Raw genomic sequence first — 22,945 nt, forward strand, 5'->3', positions numbered from 1 at the left:
GAGATTGAAATAAGTTGCTCAGAGAATGCCTCTGATTAAATGACATCTGAACAAAGACCTGAGGAAAGTGGGGAGTTTCTAACTGAGAGTATATGGTAAAAGCGTTTTAAGAAGAAGGAATTAAGTGCAAAGGCCCAGGGGTGAGGCAGACAGGGCGTTTTTCGATCATAATTTTTTTGAGGCCTGTCCGGGTATTTCTGTAACTCTGCAACCTATCCCTTTTCCCATCCCTCCTCCTGCTTCTGCTTTTGCTTTTCTCCATTGTGGCCGTGTTTAGTGTTCATTATGTTCGTTTTTGCTTTTCGTGAGAGCAGGAATCTTCGCCCCATGTCCAGAGAAAAAGCCCAAGCTCCTAACACTGTGAGGCACACAGCAGGCGCTTGAAAGCCACAAGTGGAGAGCGATGCCAACAGAAGGAAGAGACTCGACCACGCGAGGATTCAGGAGTCACCAGGCAAGACACTCGATCAGCACCACCGCGGATCTCCGCCCCTAACGTGTGCTCACGCGCACTCACACGCGTGCGCCGTAATTCCCGCCTGATTGGCTGCGGCCGGTTTCTGTAAGTGGAGTTGCGCATGCGCGCTCCGTGAGGCGAATCTGGTGGCGAGGGAAGTTAGCCCTGAAGCAGACCACCTTCATTTCCACCGCGCTTATTTCCCTGGAGTCCGAAATGTTCCCGGAACTCAATAACCTTCTCAACACCACTCCTGATAAGGCGGAACAGGTAAACTGTCGCGCGGGAAGGGGGCGGGTCCCGGGAGCGAGGCGGGAGGCACATCCGGGAAGCAGCGGGCAGGGGCTGGCGGGAGAGTACGGCGGCGCGAGCTTCTGTTGTCTGGGACGGAGACGCGACTCGGGCCGGGCCCGGGGTAGAAGGTGCCAGGCGGCCTTACGTCTTCTCAAAGGCCGTGCGTGCCCTTAAAAGGCCTCAGGAAGCTCGTCGAACAGTTAGCTTGTCTTACAGTCAGAGACATGAGCCGGGGAGCCCTGTGTTGCACCCTGGAGCCCCTGCGTCGGGAGGAGGCTGCGGAACAGGTCCAGAAGGAGAGAATTGGATCAGCCGCCATCCTCCTGGGGCCAGCTCCTTCCCCGCCCCGAGTCCCCCGCGGCGTCCCATACTGGTGTTCAGAGCTGCGCGCGGCCAGCATGCACCACACACAGCCTGGGCACTTTTCTTCACCCTCCTCTCGCACTCCGTGCACCTGACATCGGTCACATTTTAAGTAATGCAGAAGTTATCTCTTCCAGGAACATCTCTGGCTTAGTCCATCACTTTTGTCTTGTAATGAAAAGGTGGGCTTCTTTAGGCAGTGTGAACTGCCTTTCCTAGTGCCAGGCAGATTGTAGCTTTCAGTAGATTCTTGAGTATTTTAATTGCCCAGTAGTTCTCCAATCCTTCAGATGACTCTGGTTACCTTGCCAGTTAATGAGACCAGAGGGAATGGAGGACTGGAGTGGGTACCAAGCAATGACCCAAAAATCCGCCGGGGCACAGCAGGCTCAAGGTGTGCCAGGGTGAGCTGATCTTTTATTTTCACCACTCGGGATTGAACCCACGGCCTTTACACTGAGCCTTATCCCCAGTCCTTTTTAAATTTTTTGAGTCAGGGTCTTGCTGAGTCGGAACTTGGGATCCTCCAGCCTCGGTCTTCCAGAGTGCTGGGATTACAGGCATGCACTACCCTGCCCAGCTTGATCTTTCCTATTTTATAAGTAAGGAAGGAGAAACAACAGAAGCCCAGAGAAGTTAGGCGCTTGCCTAAACTGGGTCATCCGGAGAACTCTTACTGGAGATCTCTCTTAACAACTTCTTCCTGACCCCCGGATCCCCCCCCCCGCCCCCCATGTAGGACAGAATTGGCCTGAGAATTAGGAAGGAAGTTAGGTCGGAAAACCCTTCTGAAAGTCCCTTCCGATCCTGGCAGTCTGTGGCTTTCACTGGAGCCTGATGGTAAAAGCATCTTTGGTTCAGGATCTAATTCTCCCGGAGATTGGCTCCTGAGTTACTGAGGTGAGAAAGGGAAAGAGAAGCGGTCTGTTTTGCCTTGAGAAAGTGGAGGCTGAGATAAGCTTGTACGTCATGAGTAGAAACACTGATAACTTTAATCATAGTATTAAAAAATAATTTTGCTTTGTTTTTTTTTTTTCATTCTTGGGTAAATTTAGCATATTCCTACGCTCTCCAGGTGTAGAAATTTAGCAGCAGACACAATTGATTTTTACACAGCGTCAACCTCTTTTTAGGGAGTCAAATTCAGCTTTTTGTGTTTTTCTTTTAGGGGAAACTGACTCTACTCTGTGATGCCAAGACAGATGGCAGTTTCCTTGTGCACCACTTTCTTTCTTTCTACCTCAAAGGTATGGGATTCATCGATGTAGAAAAAGAAACCCAATGCAAAAAAAAAAAAAGGAAAGAAAAAAACCCACGGCCTGTTTGAGGCAGCAGTGGCAAGGCATTTATTTCCTAAGAGGAGTTTGGATTTGAGCAGCCAAGAAGCTGTTCTATTAGGTAACAGAGCACTGGCGGCATCTCATGCCCTGTCAGCCCTGCAGTGTGGCATGTGCTGTCTGTGCCCACTTCCTGCCTTCTCCTTCTGTACCTGATGGGCAGGCACTAACTACCTCACCAAGGTCCTCCAGTAGCTCCTCATTTAGTGGCTCCTAAGTCTTTGTGGATGTTGAAGTCTCTGGACACTTAACCCCCATGACAGTTGGCCGTGATGTGGATGCTCCCTAAGGAATATGGCCCCTGCAGTTTATACCTGAAAATAGAAAAAGAGAGTCAAAAGCAGAAGAGTCTCCTTTATCAGTGGGTTCTCCTTGAGTATGTGCTATGCCAGGCCAAGGTACAAAGTAGACCTGTAGTGCTCATAGTTATAATAACTTGCAGCTTTTATTTATTGTTTATTTTTGTTTCGTAGTTTTGAGACAGTTTTTTTTAGCCTTGCTAGGGCTAGAAGGAATGGAGGGTTGATTGGCTACCAGGAAATGACACCAGTGGGGAACAGTACCCTCCAGGTGTGACAGTGTACATGTTTTATAAATTAAAAAACAAGCCCAGAGAAATTAGGCACTTGCTTAAGGTCACACAGCATGAAAGTGGTAACAGCGTGAATTTATAATCCTCCTGCCTCAGCCTCCCAAGTGCTGGGATTACAGGCATGCATCACAATACTAAGTTTAATTTTATAGTTTTGAAAGTAATTTTCAGATGATGTTATTGTCAGCGTAGAAAAAGCAAGAGAATCTGCAGATACACTATTGGAATGAAAAAGATTTGGTCGGGTAACTGGAGTTTCTTTTTTTTTTTTCTTTTCTTTTTGTTGGTACCGGGGATCGAACTCGTGTCCTTGTGCTTGCACAGCGGGCGGCGAAACCACTGAGCTAAATCCCCGGCCCAAACTGGAGTTTCTTTGTACTTCCTTTATTTTCTGCGGGATATATAAATAATGTTTTCTGTTTTGTTTTTTGAGATAGGGTCTCTCTACATAGTTCAGGCTGGCCTTGCACTCCCTGTGTAGCCCAGGCCGGCCTCAAACTTGTGGAAATCCTCCTGCCTCACTCTCCTCACCACACCTGGCTCCTATAAAACTAATTTTTTTTTTTGGTACCGGGGATCGAACTCGGGTCCTTGCACTTGTGCATCAGGCGGTGAAACCACTGAGCTAAATCCCGGGCCCTGAATTGTATTCTTGTATACCAGTAGTATACAGAAACAATAATTGAGGGCCGGGGGTTTAGCTCAGTAGCACCACACCTGCCTTGCAAGTGGAAGGTCATGAGTTCGATCCCTGGAACCAGGGTGGTGGGGGGGGGAACACGGACAGGGACGACACGACAATAATTGAAAAAAGACACACTTTATAATAAAGCAGAATTAAATACCTAGTAATATATCCAGAGAAGTACATCTCAGAATCAACAAAATAAGGCATACATTTTGGAGTTCTTTTTGGTATTGGGACCTGAATGCAGAGCCTTCACTCTGAACCGAATCCTGATCCCTTTTTTATTTTTTATTTTAAGATAGGGTCTCTCTAAGTTGCCCAGGCTGGGTTTGAACTTGTGTCTTCTTTCCTCGGTGTCCAGAGTGCTGAGATTACAGGTGTGCACCACCATGCCTAGTGGCATAATTTAAATCTGAGAAAAGGTGTGTCTTAGAAGCAGATTTGATTTGTCGGCCTGCAGGGCCTCTGGGTGTTCAGTCTGCCTCAGCGCCTTTGTTCTTGGAGGCTGTGAGCACAGGCTGTGTAACAACCAATCTATTCTGTCTTCTAGCTAATTGTAAAGTCTGCTTTGTGGCCCTCGTCCAGTCCTTCAGTCACTACAACATCGTGGGACAGAAGCTAGTAAGTATTTCTGACCTCCATGGCGAGGTCGCTGAGTGAGAGCATGTGGCAGGCCCATGTGAGGCTGGCCTCTCCTGTTTGGGTTGTAGAGAACTTGGCGAAGGAGAGGCTAAGGAAATCTTGGGACCCTGAACCCCTCATCTACAGGGCTAAGGTAGCAAATCAGCATGGTTTATTAATTGAGAGTTTATAAAACCGGATGTGTTGTTTGTGGGTGTCAATTAATCAAACCTTGCTCTACTGGCTCTGGAGGTTGTGTCCAGGTTATGTCCTTGTCGGTGTGGGCTTTTGGATGGTTTGCTGGGGTGGAAGTCACAGCTTAGTCTCTTGCTAGGTCGGGGTTTCCCACTGTGTCCCTAGGGCTAGGGCTGTGGTGGGGAACCTGGGGCACACATGTTGTTTTTCTTTTAAGATAAAAGATGTCCATGTATGAGTTGTTTTTTCTAATCTAAAACCTCAGGGTTCAGGGTTAATTGCAGTGTTGGTACTTTAATAAATAAGTGGGTTTTGGGTTGCAGTTTAGGCACTCAGGCTTAAAAGAGTCGCCATCACTGCCCTAGGGCTTGAGACCTCACTGTGGGCAGAGGCACTATTTATTGTTGCCTGTCCCCTGCCTCACCTTGCTGGACCCTCATCTCATCAGGTGTGGGAAGATGAGAATAAGATAGCGGAGACCAGTGAACCTGCTCACCTAACCAGGGACATGACCTGTGCCCTGTGCCCTGGTGTACTTAACTGCCTGAGAATGGGAGCGCAAAGGACACAGGCTTTGGGGGGTTGGGGAGCAGATGTGCAAGCCTCAGAGAGAGAGAGAACTGGGTCACCGATCAGGAGTGCTTATTTTTCCTGCAGCGCTATGGTTCAAACACAGGACCTGGTGCCTTCTAGGCAAATGTTTTACCACTGAGCCGCACACCCAGCCCCAGCAGTAATCTTTACACTGCAGTCCTACTGTCACTGCCATTTTACTCTACTGCCTCTTCTGTGCTGGGGAGAGAAGAGTTCCCTCTTTCCCACCCTTTGCAGAGAAGGAAGACGTTCCTGTGGCGTTCAGGGCTGGGCTCAGGAACACATGTTGCATTCCACGTCTCTGACGCGTGCGGGTGGCCCTGGCCTGTGTGTCTCTTGGTGACAAAAGCTGTGTATGCTCATGTGCAGATTGGGTGCTTTTTTTTTTTTGGTACCAGGGATGGAACTCAGGACCTTGTGCTTTCGAGGCAGGCGTCGGAACCACTGAGCTAAATCCCTGGCCCTGGCCGCTTTTTCTTTCTCCTTTGGGTCATCACCACCCCAGGAACAGCACATTGGCGTGTGAAGCTCAGGCGTGGGCATCTGTGCTCCTGGCTCGTTACTGCGCTCACATGAGGAGGCTGGGTGTGAGTGAGCGCAGGGGGCTCATCTACCCGGGCAGCTGTTGGACCAAACAGTATTGGGTGGCAAGGGCCCAGGGTGCTGGAGTGTGGAATGGCAGCTGAGACCAGGCCTGGGTGCGTGGCAAGTCTGAAGAGTTCCTCGTGAGCTATCTCTGCACAGTGAAAGCATGGGGTGCAGATTTAGGGTTCATGAGTGCCAAAATGCAGATCCTGGGCCCTGCCCTTACTCTGGAAACCTGAAGTCAGGCCCAGGAGTCTATCTCATTTTTTTGATGGTGCTGGGAGATTTAATCAACTGAGCTACACTCCAGCCCTCAATTACTGGTTTTTAATTTACAGTAGTAATATAAAATGTCATTTTTAAAATGCATGTATTTATAAAATTAAGTACATTTAAAATCAGTAATAAAATGTTTTTTAAAAACCAGGCAAGGGCTGGGGATTTAGCTCAGTGGTTTCGCCGCCTGCTGCGCAAGTGCAAGGACCCAAGTTCGATCCCCGATACCAAAAAAAAAAAAAACCAAAACAAAAACCAGGCATAATGGTAGACACCTGTAACCTCAGCACTTGGAAGGGTGAGGCAGGAAGACCGCTGTAAGTCCGAGACCAGCCTGGGGTTCATAGTAAGTTTAAGGCAAGCCTGAACTGCATAGTGAGACCCTGTCTCAAAGAAAAAGAAAAAAAAAAAAAAAACCAAAAAATCGGTAAAAAGTAAATAATACAACAGTGGTTGAAGTCTGGGAAATGCAAGGGCAGCAGACTTGTGGCTTTGCCTGGCCCTTTCTCCTGATTCAGAGCACGCGCCTTCAGGGCAGCTCTGAAGTTTTAAAAAGAGTAGAATTCGTGGCCTGCAACTGTCAGGCTGTCTGAACTACAGTTAGGTCATACCAGTAAGATCTCTAGCACCACAAAAATGATCCCCCATTAATGCCTAAAACATTGGATAATTATTTATCCAGTAATACCCAATATTGGATAATCATGAAAATACATACATAAAATAGAAACAAAAGAAAATGTTATTTTAAAAATGTGACAAGGAAATGGAAGTGCATGTCTGGAAACAGAGTGGGACTGTGGTGGGGAGCACCCATGGGCGTCTGCAGAGTGGACAGTCTGTCCTTGGAGGGTGTCCAATGCCCCTTGTACCTCTCGTGAGCTGCCATCCTGGCAGGAGCCCACGAGGCATGGGAACTTCCTGTCCTCTGTCATGTTTAGGGCATCAGCCTGACCGTGGCACGGGAACGTGGGCAGCTCGTGTTCCTAGAGGCACTCAAGTCCTCCGTGGACATCTTCTTCCAGACACCTTCGGAGCCACAGCCCCTGCAGTTTCTCAGGTCAGACGCGCACCCCTGGCAAGGTGGGTGGACACGGGCACCGGGCAGCTTCTTCTGGCTGCAGGGCTCAGGGCCCCCCCATCCTGTGTTGTAGTAGAATCCAGAAGCCCTGGTTCCCATCAGGGCCTGAGGGTGTGCAGTCGTCTCCAAAGCTAGAGGAAGCTCCTTTGCTGGCAGTGTGGACGATAATACACTTTGCTATTTTCCAGCCCTGGCTCAGAGCCCTAGCACACCCCTCTAAGCAACTAAGCCAGGGGCCAGCTGCCTGTTTTATAAATCGTTTTAATGGAACACAGCCACCTTCATTGGTTTGCATATTGTCTCCGGCTGTTTTGCTTTACAGCAGCAGAATGAGTAGTTGAGACAGACAAAGACCATATGACTCACACACCGGAATATTTATTATCTGGCTCTTTCCTTAAAGGTTTGAGATTGGCTTTTCAGCTTACTGTCCGTTCTGAACATCAGTCCCATTCCTGGCTGCTGTTCTTCCTCTACCATGGGGAGTCCATGTGGGAGCTCTCCCTCCCCCTCTCTGACAGGCCCCCGTGCAGTGGCTGCAAAGGTGTGTCCCCAGCCCCCTGTGACCTCTGACACGCGCCGCCTTCGTCCTCTGAAGGCAGGGGCTCGGGATACCTGATGCCAAGGGGTGAGGAGCTGTCCTCGCCAGTGTTGGGGGCACTCAAGGCAGTAGGGCAGTTGCCCTGGGCCCTGTGCTCTGTTCTTCCACCTCTGGCTGGGAAATGAATGCTGGGGGTGTTCATTGGGGGAGACAGGGAGGGGGACCAGCATGTGTCCAAAGGTCAGATGTGAACACACCCACGCAGCATTTAGACCACCGCCCCTAACCACCATGGTGCCCGGATTGCTGCTCAACTCTTAGCTGCATGTGGCCGTCTGAGAAAGCTTGGTGAATCTCCCAGGCCCTGTAGCTCTTGGATTGAGAGGCGATATGGAATCTTTTCTCTTTTTCTTTCCTTTTTTAGAGAGGGTCTTGCTATGTTGCCCAGGCTGGCCTTGAACTTGCCATCCTTCTGCCTCAGCCTTCTGAGTAGCTGGACCTGCAGGGCCGCACCACTGTGCCCAGCTTGTGTGATGTCTCTTAAGGGCCCCCAGTTTCCAGCACAGTGCTCTGTACCTCATCATCCTCAACAAACACTCGGTGTGGGGTGCGCCTGTCCACCTGCGTGTGCATGCTTTTCTGTCCCACACTGCGAAGGCTGTGGTACAGTTCTGTGCTACCACTTGGTCACAGGTAAACATCAGCAGAGGGAGTGCCAGTGACTTTCATGCTGTGTCCCCAGGGAGGCCAGTGCTGGGGACCTGCGGCCACTGTATGCCTTTGTGCGGGAGGCCCTGAAGCCTGGGGATGACGAGGAGGCATCGTGGAGGCCCCCGGTGCTGCTGGTGGATGACCTGAGCGTGCTGCTGAGCCTGGGCATGGGGGCTGTGGCAGTGCTGGACTTCATCCACTACTGCAGGGCCACTGTGTGCGCGGAGCTGAAGGTACTAGGGAGCCCAGGGAGCCCGAGACCTCTGAGAACCCAGCAGGTTCAGGCTGGCCTGCTCGCTCACTCACAGTGATTTTTTTTTTTTTTTTTGGTACCGGGAATTGAACTCAGGTCCTTGTGGTTGCACAGCAGGCGGTGAAACCACTGAGCTAAATCCCCGGCCCTTGCAGTGATTTTTTGCTTATTCACTTGGGCCTTGCCTTTGCTCTGGGAGATGCAGAAATCTTCCGGCCTACCCACGCTGGTCTTCCTTACTCCTGTTGCTAAAAATGAAGCCCTCAAAGTTAAAGAGCAACCAGCCCTGTGTTCAGTGGGGCTGGTCAGGTGGCACTGCACATCTTGGGGTACGTTATCATCCCTGAGTTCATTTTCTTACCGCCCCCCTTGGTTCTGGGAATTCAACCTGAGGCCTCACGCATGCCAGGCTCCTTGAGTTTGTTCTAAAATCATCAGAGGTCTCTTGGAGGTGGGGGTGGTGCTAGGGAGTGAGCCAGGATTTTAAAATTATAAAGGGTGATGTGAGTATAGGATATGATATTACCTTTATAATGCTAGACAAAGTGGTGCACACCTGTAATCCCAGCACTCAGGAGGCTGAGGCAGGAGGATTGCTGTGAGTTTGAGGCCAGCCTGGCCCACATAATGAAGCCCTGTCTCAGAAACAAAAACAAACTAAAACACACACAAAAAGATGTTATCTTCATGATGAAATTAGAAGACAAAATTTAGAGATCTTGGTAGTAATAGTCCAGTCGATAAAAGAAGGGTGGCTGTGGCACTGCCTCACAAGAACCTGAGAGATCCCGTGAGGCAAAGCTCATAGCAGCCCGGTGGGACACCTGGCTCGGGCCTGGCCTCATCAGCGGAAGGTGGCCCAGCCCGTGGGAGCTTCGGTGTGGCCTGGAGTACCGGTGTCCAGCAGAGCAGGCTGAGCACAAGGTTGAGTCACAGCTGGGCAATTTAGCCAGATTCTGTCTCAAAATAAAAAAGAGCCTGATGTAGCCCAGTGATAGAGTTGTCCCGGGTCCAATCCCTGGTAGCACCAAAAAGGGAAAAGGAAGGAAGAAAGGGGGTTAGAATCGGACATAGTTTTTTAAAAAAGAAAAGTATAAGGGCTACTTTAACAAAAATAATCATTTTCTCCCTGCGATTCATGCCCTCCTAGAGCATCTATGCAGTTGTGAGCATATTTGTAGGTGATTCATCTCCCTGCATTTTTAGTGTGTTTGCTTTGTTTTCTCTTTTTGGGATCAAACTCAGGACCTTGCGCTTTCAAGGCAGGCAGCAGCACCGCTGAGCTAAATCCCTGGCCCTTGGTTTGTTTTCTTAAGATGGGGTCTTCTGTAGTCTAGGCTGGCTTTGAACTTGCTGTGTAGCTCAGGCTGGCCTCCTGATTCTCCAGCCTCAGCCTCCTGAGTGCTAGGATTTTAAGAGTGTGCCACCAAGCCTGACTGTCTCCCTGCATTTTTCTGCTGGTAATCTGCCATCCATACTCTTTGGTACTACTACTTTTTTTTTTTTTTTAATGTAATAACACCCAGTATGTTTTATCATTCAGAAAGCGAAGACAGGCTGGGTATAGTGGTACACACCTATAATCCCAGCTACATGGGAGGCTTAGGGAGGAGGATCACAAGTTCTAGGCCAGCCTAGGCAACCTAGCAAGACCTTGTCTCAAAATAACATAAATAGGGCCAGGGAGTTTGCTCAGTGGTGCCACCGCCTGCCTCACAAGTGCAAGGTCCCAAGTTTGATCCTCAGTACCAAAAACAAACAAACAAAAAAACCCCATAAATAAAGGGCTGAGGATGTGGCTTTGTGGCAGAGTGCTTGTTTAGCAAACATGAGGTCTGTGTTTAATCCCCATCCTTTTTGCGTCCCAGCCCTCCCCCCGCCATCTGTCTCTGGCCCGGTCACCCTGCACCGTCCCCTTCTGTGTCCAGGGCTCACATCTCTTACCCTGCTGTGGTCCGATACACAAGTGTTGGCTGCATGACTTGGTGTCTGGCAAGGGGCTGGCATTTCTTCTAACATTCGGGAATTGAGGCTGAGCTGCTTTTGAAGACCCTGGGTGAGCTGGGCGTTAGATGCAGTGAGCCGGAGTGCAGGTTGCACTTGCTGGTGAGAGTGGCCGGTAGATGGCTGGAGTTAGGGCCCTGGTGCCCTGTCAGGATGGTGGTGGAGGATGTCAGGCCTGGGGGTGGAGATGGCGCCCAGAGCCCAGGGTTCCTCTCCCTGGTGTCCCTTCCAGTGAAGACCAGCTCCCATCCGTCCTGTGTCATTGCAGGGAAACATCGTGGCCCTTGTGCATGACAGGGGAGACGCCGAGGATGAGGAGAATGACCTCCTGCTGAGCGGCCTCAGCCATCAGAGCCACCTGATCCTGCGGGCCGAGGGCCTGGCCACCGGGTTCTGCAAGGATGTGCACGGGCAGGTACGCGGGCAGCAGGGCCCCTGGGAGCCGGGCCGGGCGGCTCCTCAGCTGCGGGAGCCTTGGAAGCTGTGTGAGAGCGAGCCAGAGACCTGCGTCTCCTTGGTGGCGCCTTCGTGACCAGGCCAAGCTCTCTGAGGCAGCAGAGCCCCCTGCAGCACCCCGCAGGCTTCGCACATTCTGGTCCACACTGCCTTGGGCAGAAAGGGCTTGAGGAGGCTCCACTGCCCCTGCTCTGCCTTTGGGAGTCGGAGGAATGCTGCCTTCTGGCCTCTGGGGCTGCTGTGCTTGTGCCTCATCAGGTGTCTCCTCCTGAGTCACAGCCTCCAGTTAATCCCACGATGACCACTCCAGACCCTGGTTGGAGTCATGGCTAGAGCCGCTGGAAGGCAGATCTAGCAGAATGAGCGAAGGAGCAGGCCTGGAACTTGTGTGGGGAGATTGTGGCCTGGTGGGAGAAGGTCCTGCAGGCCAGTGAGGGCTCTGTTGTCCCTGTCCCCTGGCCCTTCCCTTGGAGTCATCAGCATCCCGCTTACGTGTAAATCCCAATGTCTAACAAGTACAGGGCTGCACAGAAGAAAGACAAAAGGAAGTGCATAAAAATACTGCCACTATTTTTCTCTGGGGGACCTTTTTTTTTTTTTTTTTGGTACCAGGGATTGAACTCAGGTCCTTGTGCTTGAGGGGCAGGCGGTGGAACCACTGAGCTAAATCCCTGGCCCTGGGGGACTTTTTATTTCATTTTACTTATTGTTTTGCTTTCATATTTTCTGTGACAAGCAGATAGGACTGTAGTAATGGAAGGGAGGACCTTAATTTTCAGTTCCCTGTTTATTTTACACGTTGGTCCCATTAGCAGCCTTAGCTGAAGGCCGCAGTGAGGGCGCAGCGGGCTCACAGGCTGTGGAGGTCTGGGCGCTGCCCACTCTCCTCTTTGTCTCTGCAGCTCAGGATCCTCTGGAGGAGGCCGTCGAAGCCCACAGCCCAGCGGGATCCGAGCCTCACCTACCAGTACAAGATACAGGACAAGACTGCATCCTTTTTTGCCAAAGGCCTTTCTCCTGCTGTTCTGTGACCAGATTTGGGGGCCACGGAAACCAGGATGGACGCTCAGTGGGTGTGGACAATAGGGCTAAGTGGGAACGAGCCTTGTGTCTGGGTAGCAGCATTTCAGGCCAGACCACAGCTCCATGTGACCAGCAAACGGTGCATAGTGGTTGGTGTGCTCTGTGCCTGGGCCATGGTTGGGAGGCAGGGAGGAGTCTGTGGCCCTGACCCCGCTGAGAGGGCCTGGGTGGTGGGGCCCAAGCAGGGGTGTACGTGTCCTGACAGCAGCTGAGGAGGCCGCGCAGGTGTGAACCCCCCACCAGTTCCATGATGCACAGCCCTGCTGGCCATCAAGGGCCTGGCATGGGCCTTGGTCACGTAGGCCTGTGTCGGGCACTTTGAAACAGGTGCTTTGTTTCTGTGTATGAATTATATCACAGTGAATTTTATCTTAAAAATAAATACAATGGGGCTGGGGACTTAGTGGTTCCGGTGCCTGCCTCAAAAGCACAAGGTCCTGAGTTCAATCCCTGGTACCACACACACAAAATAAATAAATACATACATACATGCATACAATGAAAAAATAACTTTGTAATGTACTAATGAGCTTTTTTAGCCTTTTTTTGAGACATGGTCTTGCTAAGTTGCTGCGATGTCCAGGCTAGGCTTGAATTTGGGATTCCCCTGCCACAGCCTCCAGCATGCTGGATTACTTGTGGGCACATGATGCCCAGCTTTTACTTCGAAATTCTTCATGCTTTTTTTCATTGTTAGGTCAGTCAGGGTCAAGTAAAATTTTGAGAGTAAATTATTTTGTTCTTGGCCTTAAGATTACTTTTTTACTGTCTCAATTATCTTTTTCTGAAATATTTTGTTTTACTGAGAAAAACATTTCTAATATATGCAATAAGAGACTTGTTTCTAGAGTATGGAATGAACTCTCATGACTTAATGAGATCCATAACTCATTTTTTAAAAGGGTAAATATTTGCCCTATTGATGCCCAATAGCCATCTGTCCAAAGCAGAGACACATTGCCAGCAAGCCTATAAAAAGTTGCTGCAGCCGGGGATTTAGCTCAGCGGAGCCACATCTGCCCGGCAAGTGCAAGGTCCTGAGTTTGATCCCCGGTACTAGGAAAAAAAAAGTGCTGCACGTCTTTAGCCATTAATACAAATTAAATCCACAACGAGATCCCTTTGCACACCCAGTAAGGCGGCTGTGTTAGAAAGACCGACAGTAACAAGTGCTGACAAGGATGTGGAGGATTGGGTTCCTCACACTTGGACATTGCTGATGGGAATGAAAAAATGGTGCAGCCGCTTTGTTTTGGTTTGGTTTTTTGAGACAGAGTCTCACTATGTAGTACAGGCTGGCCTGGAATTCACTGTGATCTGCCTCAGCCTCCTGAGTGCTGGGGTCACAGACATGTTCCACCACACCCAGCTATGGTCCAGTCCTTTGGAAAACAGTTTGGCAGTTCCTTAAATACTGTATGTTAAACACAGATTTATGATATGACTGAGCTGTTCAGTCCATTGGTATCTATCCAAGAGAAGTGAAAGCATACCTAAGCCAGGTGTGGTGCATAGGCCTGTATTCCCAGCACTCCGGGAGGCTGAGGCAGGGGAATGAACAATTTAATGATATAGTGAGGCCTTGTCTCAAAAATTAAAAGCCTGAGGATGGATCTCAATGCAAAGGCCCTGTGTTCTATCCCCAGTTCCACCAAAAAACCCATCAGTTGGTCTCTCTTCATAAACACTTGTATGTTTTCCTAATAGTGAAAAGTGGAAACAACCAGATATCTACAACTACTGATAAAACGGCAGTGTATTTCTACATGGAATATTAGTAAAATAAAGCAAGAGAGGACCGTGCACACTCTCCAACAGGGTTGACTCAAACACACCGGCTACAGAGACTGTTGTGTGGTTCCACCTGTAGGAAATGTCCACAAAGGGCAAATCTGTGGGAACACATGGAGCATGGTTGTGGGCCTGGGAGTGTGAATGGGAAACCACTGTTGGTTTCCTGGGGTGATGGGAATGTGCTAAAATGAAATTGTGATGGGCTGTCGGGTTTGCTCTGGCATGTGGCCTACCCTTACACCGTAAGGTGTGCTTCTTTTCCTACTTTTACTTGGCCCAAACTTGCTCTGAAGAGCCTGTTTCTTTTTCTACCTTTAATAAAACTTTTCCAACTGTTAAAAAAATTAGATTGGGGCCAGGGATTTAGCTCAGTGGTTCTGCCACCTGCTTCAAAAGCCCAAGGTCCAGAGTTCAATCCCCGGTACCAAAAAAAAAAAAAAAATTTAGGTGTGGCCATGCCTGCCTGGCAAGCACAAGGGCCTGAGTTCAATTCCCGATACTGGAAAAAATTTGATTGTGATGGTTGCATAATACATTTACTAAAAGTCATTTAATTATACTTAAAATGGATGGATGTTATGGCATTTACATTATGCTTGGGAAGCTTAGATCTGACTCTGCCACTTACAGCTCTGCTGCCATAGCAGTGCCCTCCCAAACCCCAGGGCTTGAAACAAACATGCTCTTCACTTACACCACATCGGGGTTACAGGGACCCAGGCCAGAGAAGAGGCCATGGGGCTGCTGGGGTCAGGAAGTGACAGGTCAAGCAGGCCCTCTGGGGCTTGCACATCAGTACTGCTGCTGTTAGCATCGGCAGAAAGACATCAAGTCCTCCTCGTGATTCCTGCTCTGGCTTCCTGCCGTCCAGCCCCCCATTATGGCATGTGGAAGCCTCATGGCAGAAGGTTGAAGGCCCACGTCTTAACAACAGCAGCTGCCGTTAAAGCTCCAGATGCTCTGTTCTTATGTCCTTCAAATGAGCTTTATCTTTTCTACCTCTGATGGTCATCTCAAGGTCATGTGAGATGATACAGCATAGAGCCTGCCTCTGGCTAGAGCCCAACCATAACTGGTCACTAAGCCGGGTCCAGGGGCTTAGACCTGTAGTCCCAGCTACTTGGGAGGCTGAGGCAGGAGAATCACTTGAAGTTAGGAGTTTGGGTCTAGCCTGGGCAACAGTGAAACCCTCATCTTCAAAAAAAGAAAAAATAATTGGTCATTATTACTGGTTGTCCTTATGTAATACATTGGTTGTGAAATTTTGTTTAACAGTTCACATTAAGACACCTCTAGTGCAAGGAAATAACTTCTTAAATCTCTGGTTTCTAACACGGTAGGAGCTTGATAAATGATAAAAATATTGAAAGAATATCAATGCAATATTGAGATTTTAAATATTTTTTTTACCAACTTTATCATGGATAGAATGACTGCTATTTATTTATCAGAATTGCTGTGGGGTTTTTTTGGAGACAGGGTCCCCATATAGTTCAAGCTGGTCTTGTACTATGCAGCCCAAGCTGGCCTAGATCCTCCTGCCTCAGCGTTTTGAGTGCTTGAGCACCATGCCTGGCTGGAATGGAGGCATTTTGTATGTATTCCTACTCTGATCTGTTTTGTTTCAGAAGCCACAGAGATTGGAGTTCTCAGCTGCATCTTGGTCTTTACTTCGGAGTCAAGGTTCCCTGAGGTTAATTCTCACCACCATGGTCTTCTGCTTTCGTCAGAATGGGAATTTGAACCCCAGGAATGTGGAAGGCCCTTCCACTTTATCGTGTCGCTAGCTCCTATCTCTGCTGTTTAATCCAAGATGAACATGATGCCTGGTGCAAGCAGGCAGCCTGTGTGTAATGAAACCCCTGGGGCAGCGGAACAGTGGGCTGGAACTTGGGGTCTGAGGCCACACGGTCAGTTCTGAGTGACCCTGGGTACATTCTCTCTAGAGGAAGTTTTTTACGTTTATAAAATATTGTTCAGGACTGGTGCACACCTGTAATCTCAGCCTTCTAGAGGCCGAGGCAGTAGGATCGCCGCGAGTTCGAGGCCAGCTTGGGCTACATAGTGAATTCAAGGCCAGCCTGAATTACACAGTGAGACCCTCAAAAAACCAAAAACCAACAACAAAAAAGGATTGTCTTACTGATCAGGATTAAGAATAGGTCCAGGGTAAAAGATGAAGTTCTGGGAATTATGACTATTCCTTGATGATTTCCAGGCCCTCACTGGATGGCTCGCGGTGTCAGGGTCGTCCTCGTCCCACCCTGCTGCCTCTAGACAGAGCTGCTGCGCTAAAACAGGCCGAAATTGCAGAAAGTGGAGAAATAGTCATCCTGCGAGGCGGAAACAAAGGTTCTACTGGCTGCAGCCCCAGACCCTCGTCCCACGCCTTCAAATGGCACATCCCAGCCCCAGCTCGGGGGCTCAGCCTGTAATCCCACGAGCTCGGGCGGGGTCGGGCCCTTTCCAGGCCCTCCCTGCGCGCTCCGTCCCCCGAGGTGGTGTTGCGGCCGGTGGCCACCAGGGGGGGAGCGGGGGCCGCGGCCAGGCGGATAGCGCATGCGCACGCTGTGGGCGCACGTGCGGAGGGCGGTGGGGCGGGAGGGGAAAGGTAGGAGGTGAGAGGTGAAGGGGCGGGCGCAGCGCAGACGCCCGGAGACGGAGGGCGGGCGCCACGAACCGGGCCGCGGGCGGGAGCGCGCACGCCGCTCCCCGCCGCTCCCCGCCGCCGCCCGGAGCTGTCTCGGCCTCAGGTACCGTCGCGCGTCCCCACGAGGGCCCGACCTCCTCCGCCGGCTCCCGGTCGGTTCCGGAGCTTCGGCCCGCGGCGGGCGCTGTCCAGCAGCCGGCCCGACCCCGCTGTCCGCCAGGCCCGGCCGCGAGCGGACCCGGTCTGCCGCCTCGAGCTCGGGCTCTGGAGCCGGCGTGGGGCTGCCGGTCGCGCCGTGCACGCCTGTCCCTGCTCAGGGGGCCGGGCGCTAGTCGGCCGGGCTGGCTCCGGCGTAGGCGCTCGCGGAGGTCTCAGCCCTGCTCTCTGCTGTCGGGACTGCTTCCTACTATGGTTTATCACCTCCGCCTTGTACAGGAGCACCGGGCGGGCCTGGCGCTAGCTAAGGGAGCCCGGTGCAGGCTGCATCGCTGAAGGCTGTGCAGATGAGATGAAGGGGGCGGTGAGATCCAGGTGGGGCTCTTTTACTTGGATACAGGGTCTCCTAAGTACCCCAGGCTGGCCGTGGACTGGATGTGTAGCTCAGGCTGGCCCTGAATTGGATATGTGGCCCAGGCTGGCTTCAAACTCGCGATCCTCCTGCCTCAGCCTCCCCAGTGCTGCTGGGATGACAGGCGTGTGCCACTACGCCAGGTTTAGTTCTGGATCTTCACAGCACTGCCTTCTATGATGAAAGCCAGATCTGAGTGATGAAACTCTTCCTGGGGATTTTGTGATGATTGTTGTGACTTGGACATAGAAGGCGTTTCTCGTGATGTTATCTTTGTAGTGGTTTTGTCATTTGACCCAGCGTTCTGAGGAGTGTGGTTATGCATTGTTCTTATTGGTGTGCTGGTGTTCTTGACTGATGCCTAATTGAAGACAATGTCTGTTTGTTTTGTTTTGTTTTTGTTCTGACACAGGATCTCGGTGTGTAGTTCAGGCTGAACTAGAACTCAATATGTGGTCTAGTCTGGCCTCGAACTCGCAGCGGCCCTCCTACCTCACCCTCAGGATTGCTGGGATTCGGGCATGCACCACCACACCGAGCCAGAAGACGGCATCTTTTTAAACGTGTATTAGTATAGTCGAGATTTTTAAGTGTTTTACACATTTGTAGTGTTCCCACCGGGCACACGGTGTCAGAAACAATACATACAAAGATAAATATTGTGGCAAAAGGACACCTTTGTAGAGGCCTCCGTGTACTTTATAATCACTGGTTTACCACCCCTCTCCCCCAGTCTGGGTTAGTTTTACCGTCTGTGAGGTGGGTAAAAAATTGACTTCTAACTTATGGCTGAAAGAGGCAGAAAGGTTATGATTTGGCGAAGTCTCTCGTGCGCAGTTGGGGAAGTGGACTGGCCTGGGCCACCCTGTGCCGGGATTGCTCCGTTAGTGCTCCTATCTGGTGGCAGACTTAGGATACTGCTGTCTCAGTATCTAGCTTTGCACAGGACTGTGTCCAGGGACTGCGGTGACCCTCAGGTGCTTGTGCTGCTCATCGTGGGTGGCCGTTGGCTGGCCCCGGTAGGCACTGCATGTGTGGTTTGTGTCCTATCTCCCCACGTTGCTTTCTGTCGCTGTGACGAAACACCTGTGTGCAGCGTCTTCTGAAAACATAAAACACACACGGCATCGTGTGAACCAGTTGTTTCTGAGCAGAAACCTAGTGTAATCCCACATAATCAGACTAGTATTTCATATTAATAACCAGTTACAAATTATTATTAGTGAAATCCTGTCTCAAAGTCAAAAATAGAAAGGGCAGGGGATGTAGCTCAGAGGTAGAGCACCCCTGGGTTTGATCTCTAGTGCTGGAAAAACAAATTGCAGTTGGGAATGTGAAAGAGGATCTGATATTTCAGTTGTCTTTGTCTCAGCTACAGCATTAATCTTAAATTTCAGGCTATGATGACTGTTACGGCCCCTTAGACAAGACTAGTGGTTAAGATATTGTTGAACCCTTTCTACTCTATTTTTTAAATCATTTACAGTTTTAAAAAGTTTTATTAGTACATTTCCAGTACATGATAGGCTCATCAAGGGGAGTTAGTCTGTGTACATACAATACATCCTAGTTCCTTTGACGTCTCTGTCCGCTCCCCTCCTCCCCCACCTTCATCTCTTGGCCTTTCTACTTTAACCTTGTTCATTTGAATTGGAGGCCAGAGGGACTGAAAATATCAGTTCATATAAATATGGCACTTGTAATATGAATATTCCTTGTTTACTGGCTACCTGTTTAAAGACTGTTCCGACATACGACCCGCTGCTCAGACTTATGACCATCTTTTTTTTTTTTTTTTTTGTAAGTTCTGTACATCTTGTTTATAGAGCTTCAATGTCCTTTTTTGGTACAGTACACTTTGTTTATATACTACTGTAATTTTTCCTGGTTGTACTGTACAGCACAGTACTGTAGTTTTATGTTGTTATATATTACAGTACTGCACGTAAGGGTTATCCAAATAAAAGGAAAGTCATCAGGGGCTGGGGATTTAGCTCAGTGGTTCCAGCACCTGCCTTGCAAGCGCAAGGTCCCGAGTTCGATCACCGGTACCAAAAAAAAAAAGCAAAATCATCAGGTTGGAGTTTCCTTTGACCATTTCTTTGTTCTGAATATTGTAACATACACACTATAAACAGTTCCTCATTTAGCCACCAGTTCACCTAATGACTTAGTCACAGAAGCATAACTTGGTTGTTAAACGATGAATGCATGTAGTTTATTCTTTTCTCCGTCTTTAGTTCTCTTCTTCCTTCTTCATCTCCTTTTCTTCCTCCCCTCTTCCCTTTCTCTCTCCTTTCCTTCCATACTGGGTGTAAGTGCTCTACCACTGAGCTATATCTCCAGTCGCAGAGTATTTTCAAATCATCTGAATATTGAAATTCCAAATACATTGATTCCTTATCATTTTGACAAACTAGATTTCATTTTCTTCATCTTGATTCCACTGCAGTGGTTTATACATTATCTCAAAATGAGCAGTTCCAGGATTCTACCTAATTTTTTTTTCTACCTAATTTAAAAAAAAAAACTTTATTATCTTCCAGTTTGTCATTTCACTGTTGAATAGATTACTCTTTGTTCCAGACAGTGAATGCAAATGACAATGAGTTTTGAGCAAGAAATATATTTTCCTGCTGGCCGCAGTGGCACACACCCCTAATTCCAGCACTTGGGAGGCTGAGGCAGGAGAATCACAAGTTCAGACCCTGTCTCAAAATGAAAAGGGCTGGAGTGTAGCACAGTGGTAGAGCACTCCTGAGTTTGTTCCTCAGTACCGCGCACACACACAGTTCTAACTAGGGAAGCTGTTTACCCAGAGGGCACACTGTTGGTCCTAGCAGCAGTTCTCTAACCTCATTCAGCAGAGGCAAAGGGACGGGGGTGGTTTGTTTTAACCCCATCCCTGGAGTTGCTGATCCTGTAGGTCAGACGTGTGTTTGGAAATTTGAATTTGAAAAACCTCCAGAGCTGCTGCCTGTCCACCCTGTCCAGGCCAGGCTCTGAGAGTCTCAGACTGGCACTGTGTCTGGGTGGGTGAAGCCAGGGGCACTGCACTGTCCTGCTGCAGCCCAAGCCTGGCAGCACCGCCAGCTCTATCTTGTAATTCTGACTAGTGCAGAACTGGCCGGTTTTCTTCTTTCTTTTAGATGATATAATTAAGACTGCATTTTTAATTACAGTGTTATTTTCATTTTTTCTTCAATCCCATATTTCTAAATTTCTTGAGGGAGTTGAGTATTTATTTATTTTTTATTTTTTGGTACTGGGGATTGAACTCAGGACCTTGTGCTTGTGAGGCAGGCAGTGGCACCACTGAGCTAAATCCCCGGCCCTCAAGTATTTATTTTTTGTGGTAGTGGGGATTGAATGCAAGGCCTTGTCCTTGGTAAGCCCTTCTACCACTGAGCCACTAGCCTAGTTTGTTAATACAAGTCACCCGTGTTTGTTTGCTTACTTGCTTGCTTTTCTTTTGTGTGTGTGTGTGTGTGTGTGCGCGCGCGCGCGCACGCGCGCGTGCACATGTGTGCGCGTGTGCGGTACTGGAGATTGAACCCAGGGCCTTTGCACTGAGCTACATCCCCAGCCTTCTTTTATTTTTTGTTTTAAGACAGGGTCTTGCTCAGTCATGAAGTAGCCCAGGCTGGGCTTGAACTTGTTATCCTCCTGCCTCAGCCTCCTAGAGTGCTGGGATTACGGGTGTGTGCCATCCCTTGAAGAAAGTTAATAAGCAAATACACACACACACACACACACACAACCAGAAAAAACAAAGTTTCCATTGCCTGTGACCATGGCGGGCTTCTTGGGCTCCCCTCTGCTCTCTCTCTTCTGAATAATGTGATCTCACTGTTTGCTGTCATCTTCACATTAGGTTGTAAACATCTCTTGATCCTAAAAAAACTGTTCAACTTTTTGGTTTTTGGAAATGTAAAATCTCATTTGCTTTTATGTTTTCTGACAGCATTCTCCTTTGAGCAGCCCAGTTTGCACTTTGGGTGGCGGGCCTGGGCTGGGGCTTCTGAACACCACACTGTCACTCAGGGTTCTGGCACGGGCACAGCTCTGCTGTCACTGCCCCCAGCTCGCCCGCCTGCCCCGCCCTGCACCGGCCGGCCCTCGCCGCTGCCTTCTTCTCCATGTCCTGAGTGGGATTTTTCTTTCAGGCCCAATTTGACAGTGATTTGCTTTTGGCACTGTCCGTGACGGTGATGGCGACTGTTGGGGACATCCAGACCTGCGTGGAGCAGGTGCAGAAAATTTGTGCTTCATGTTCTTGTCGGGGAAGATGATCTTGATCTTAATTCCCGAAGCCCTCTGGAGCCCATCGAGAAAGGACACTCTGGCATCGTGCTGGATGCTTCTGTGTACCTGTGTCCAATCTGCAATGTTCTCTCGTGAAGCTGGGCCTCAAGGAAGCCCTGTAATCTGGTCTCCCTCCTAGTTGTTTTTATTCAGCTCGCTTTGCCTGGCACCATCTTCTTGCACTGTGGTCTTTATGGAAGGCTTCCAAGGAAACCTGAGGCTGAGGAAATCAAATTGTCTCCTCTGAGCCCCTGGTTCGATTTGGTCCCTGTGGGCACTGTTGGTGTTCCTTCTTTGCCTTGGCCCCTAGGGAGCTCAGAGTTGGGTTTATTCAAGGTCCTCTATCTAACTTGCACTTTCTGTATTAACCTACCCTGTATTTTCTTTAATTTTTTTTGTAGTGTTGAGGATTGAACCCAGGGTGGCTTGTATCATTTGTGTGTGTGCCTGTGTGGGTTGCTGAGTTGAACCCAGGGCCTCCTGCATGCTAGTCAAGCGCTGTCATCGGGTGACACCCCCAGCTTCAGTATCAGTGTTTTTAATGGCTAGACAGTCTGTTCTGTTCTCTGATTTTGCCATAACACATTTTTCTCTCTATTATAAACATTACTGTGACTATGTTCTTGCAGTGGAATCTTTGTCCCCACCCCATTTCCTTTTATTTTTATAGTGTTGGCTTCTTTGAGCCCTGCATGTCCCCTCCCTACTCCTTTTCCTGGGTACTCATTCCCGAATCATGTAAGGGGTAAGGTGTGTGTGTGTGTGTGTGTGTGTGTGTGTGTGTGTGTGTGTGTGTGTGTTGAGACAGGGTCTTGCTACGTAGCTCAGGCTGGCTTTGAACTCACTATGTAGCCCAGGCTGCCCTCGAGCTCACGGCAATCCTCCTGCCTCGGCCTCTGGAGTGCTGAGATTACAGGCCTGTGCCACTGCGCCCGGTGTGGGCATGAGGCTTGTAGAGCTGTGTAGCTTAGTGATAGAGTGCTTGCCTGGCGTGCACAAGGCCCTGAGTTCGATCCCTACCACTACAACAACAAAAAGCTGTGTATGTTTTAAAGGATTTGTTTAATTTTTATGATAGTAAAATTCAGATATACACAGATACAAAGCAAGATGAGCTCTTGTGTATCCATCACACCCTTCGGGGGGGAGTTATCCTGGAGGAGAGGTCTTGGAAGAAGGCAGGGTCTCCCAGGCTTGAGTCAGAGATGTGACAGTCTTGTTTCATCTGCATCTTCCACTCTTCCTTGTCACACTCTTCTGATTACCTGACGATTTGTTAAGTTGTGGAAAAATAACACACTACATAAAACTTACCATTTTAACCTTTCAGTCTACTACTCAGCAACAGTAAATTACCTTTGCAGTGTTGTGCAATCATCGCTACCTATTTTCAGGACTTTTTCATCCTTGCAGCAGAAACTTTGTCCCTGTTACAGTCCCCCTCTCCTGGGCTCTGCTTTCTGTCCCTATGCATTTGCTTGTAAGTACCTCAGGCTT

The 22,945-nt window shown here is 49.4% G+C and overlaps 2 protein-coding genes and 1 long non-coding RNA gene across 9 annotated transcripts in view; 2 read left to right on the forward strand and 1 right to left on the reverse strand.

Moving 5' to 3' along the window:
• The first annotated feature begins 538 nt into the window (after positions 1-538).
• On the forward strand, positions 539-14,269 carry Elp6 (elongator acetyltransferase complex subunit 6). 3 transcript variants are annotated; one of them, XM_021256774.2, is made up of 8 exons: positions 539-727; positions 2,283-2,361; positions 4,282-4,352; positions 5,540-5,728; positions 6,944-7,062; positions 8,367-8,568; positions 10,517-10,644; positions 10,861-10,903. In XM_021256774.2, the coding sequence occupies exons 1-7, from the start codon at positions 674-676 to the stop codon at positions 10,616-10,618; spliced, it is 816 nt and encodes a 271-aa protein (XP_021112433.1). In that variant the 5' UTR covers positions 539-673; the 3' UTR covers positions 10,619-10,644; positions 10,861-10,903. The 3 variants fall into 3 exon arrangements, with proteins under 3 accessions (XP_021112433.1, XP_004835029.1, XP_021112431.1); XM_021256772.2 differs by lacking the exon at positions 10,517-10,644 and adding an exon at positions 11,951-14,269 and having other exon boundaries at positions 558-727; positions 10,861-11,007; XM_004834972.3 differs by lacking the exons at positions 5,540-5,728; positions 10,517-10,644 and adding an exon at positions 11,951-12,564 and having other exon boundaries at positions 544-727; positions 10,861-11,007.
• Positions 8,723-10,719, reverse strand: LOC147825446 (uncharacterized). Its single transcript, XR_015441065.1, has 2 exons — positions 10,533-10,719; positions 8,723-9,606 (listed from the first exon to the last, which is right to left on the reverse strand). It is a non-coding gene; the product is annotated as an uncharacterized LOC147825446 (long non-coding RNA).
• Positions 14,270-16,528: 2,259 nt separating the features above from the next.
• The window catches only part of Scap (SREBF chaperone), a 48,347-nt gene continuing 41,930 nt past the window's right edge, over positions 16,529-22,945 (forward strand). For 3 of the 5 annotated variants that reach the window (XR_002394324.2, XM_021256794.2, XM_004834973.4), the window contains exon 1: positions 16,529-16,678. The gene's annotated coding sequence lies outside the window, so the exon portion shown is untranslated. Of the gene's footprint in view, positions 16,679-16,914; positions 17,107-22,945 lie in introns of those variants that run through there. The other 2 variants (XM_087186842.1, XM_021256807.2) reach the window with 2 other exon arrangements.

This window comes from Heterocephalus glaber, unplaced genomic scaffold (assembly GCF_053883595.1).
Source record: "Heterocephalus glaber isolate CG9 unplaced genomic scaffold, H.glaber_assembly_v1.0 deba00001504, whole genome shotgun sequence".
Taxonomy (NCBI): Eukaryota; Metazoa; Chordata; class Mammalia; order Rodentia; family Bathyergidae; genus Heterocephalus; species Heterocephalus glaber.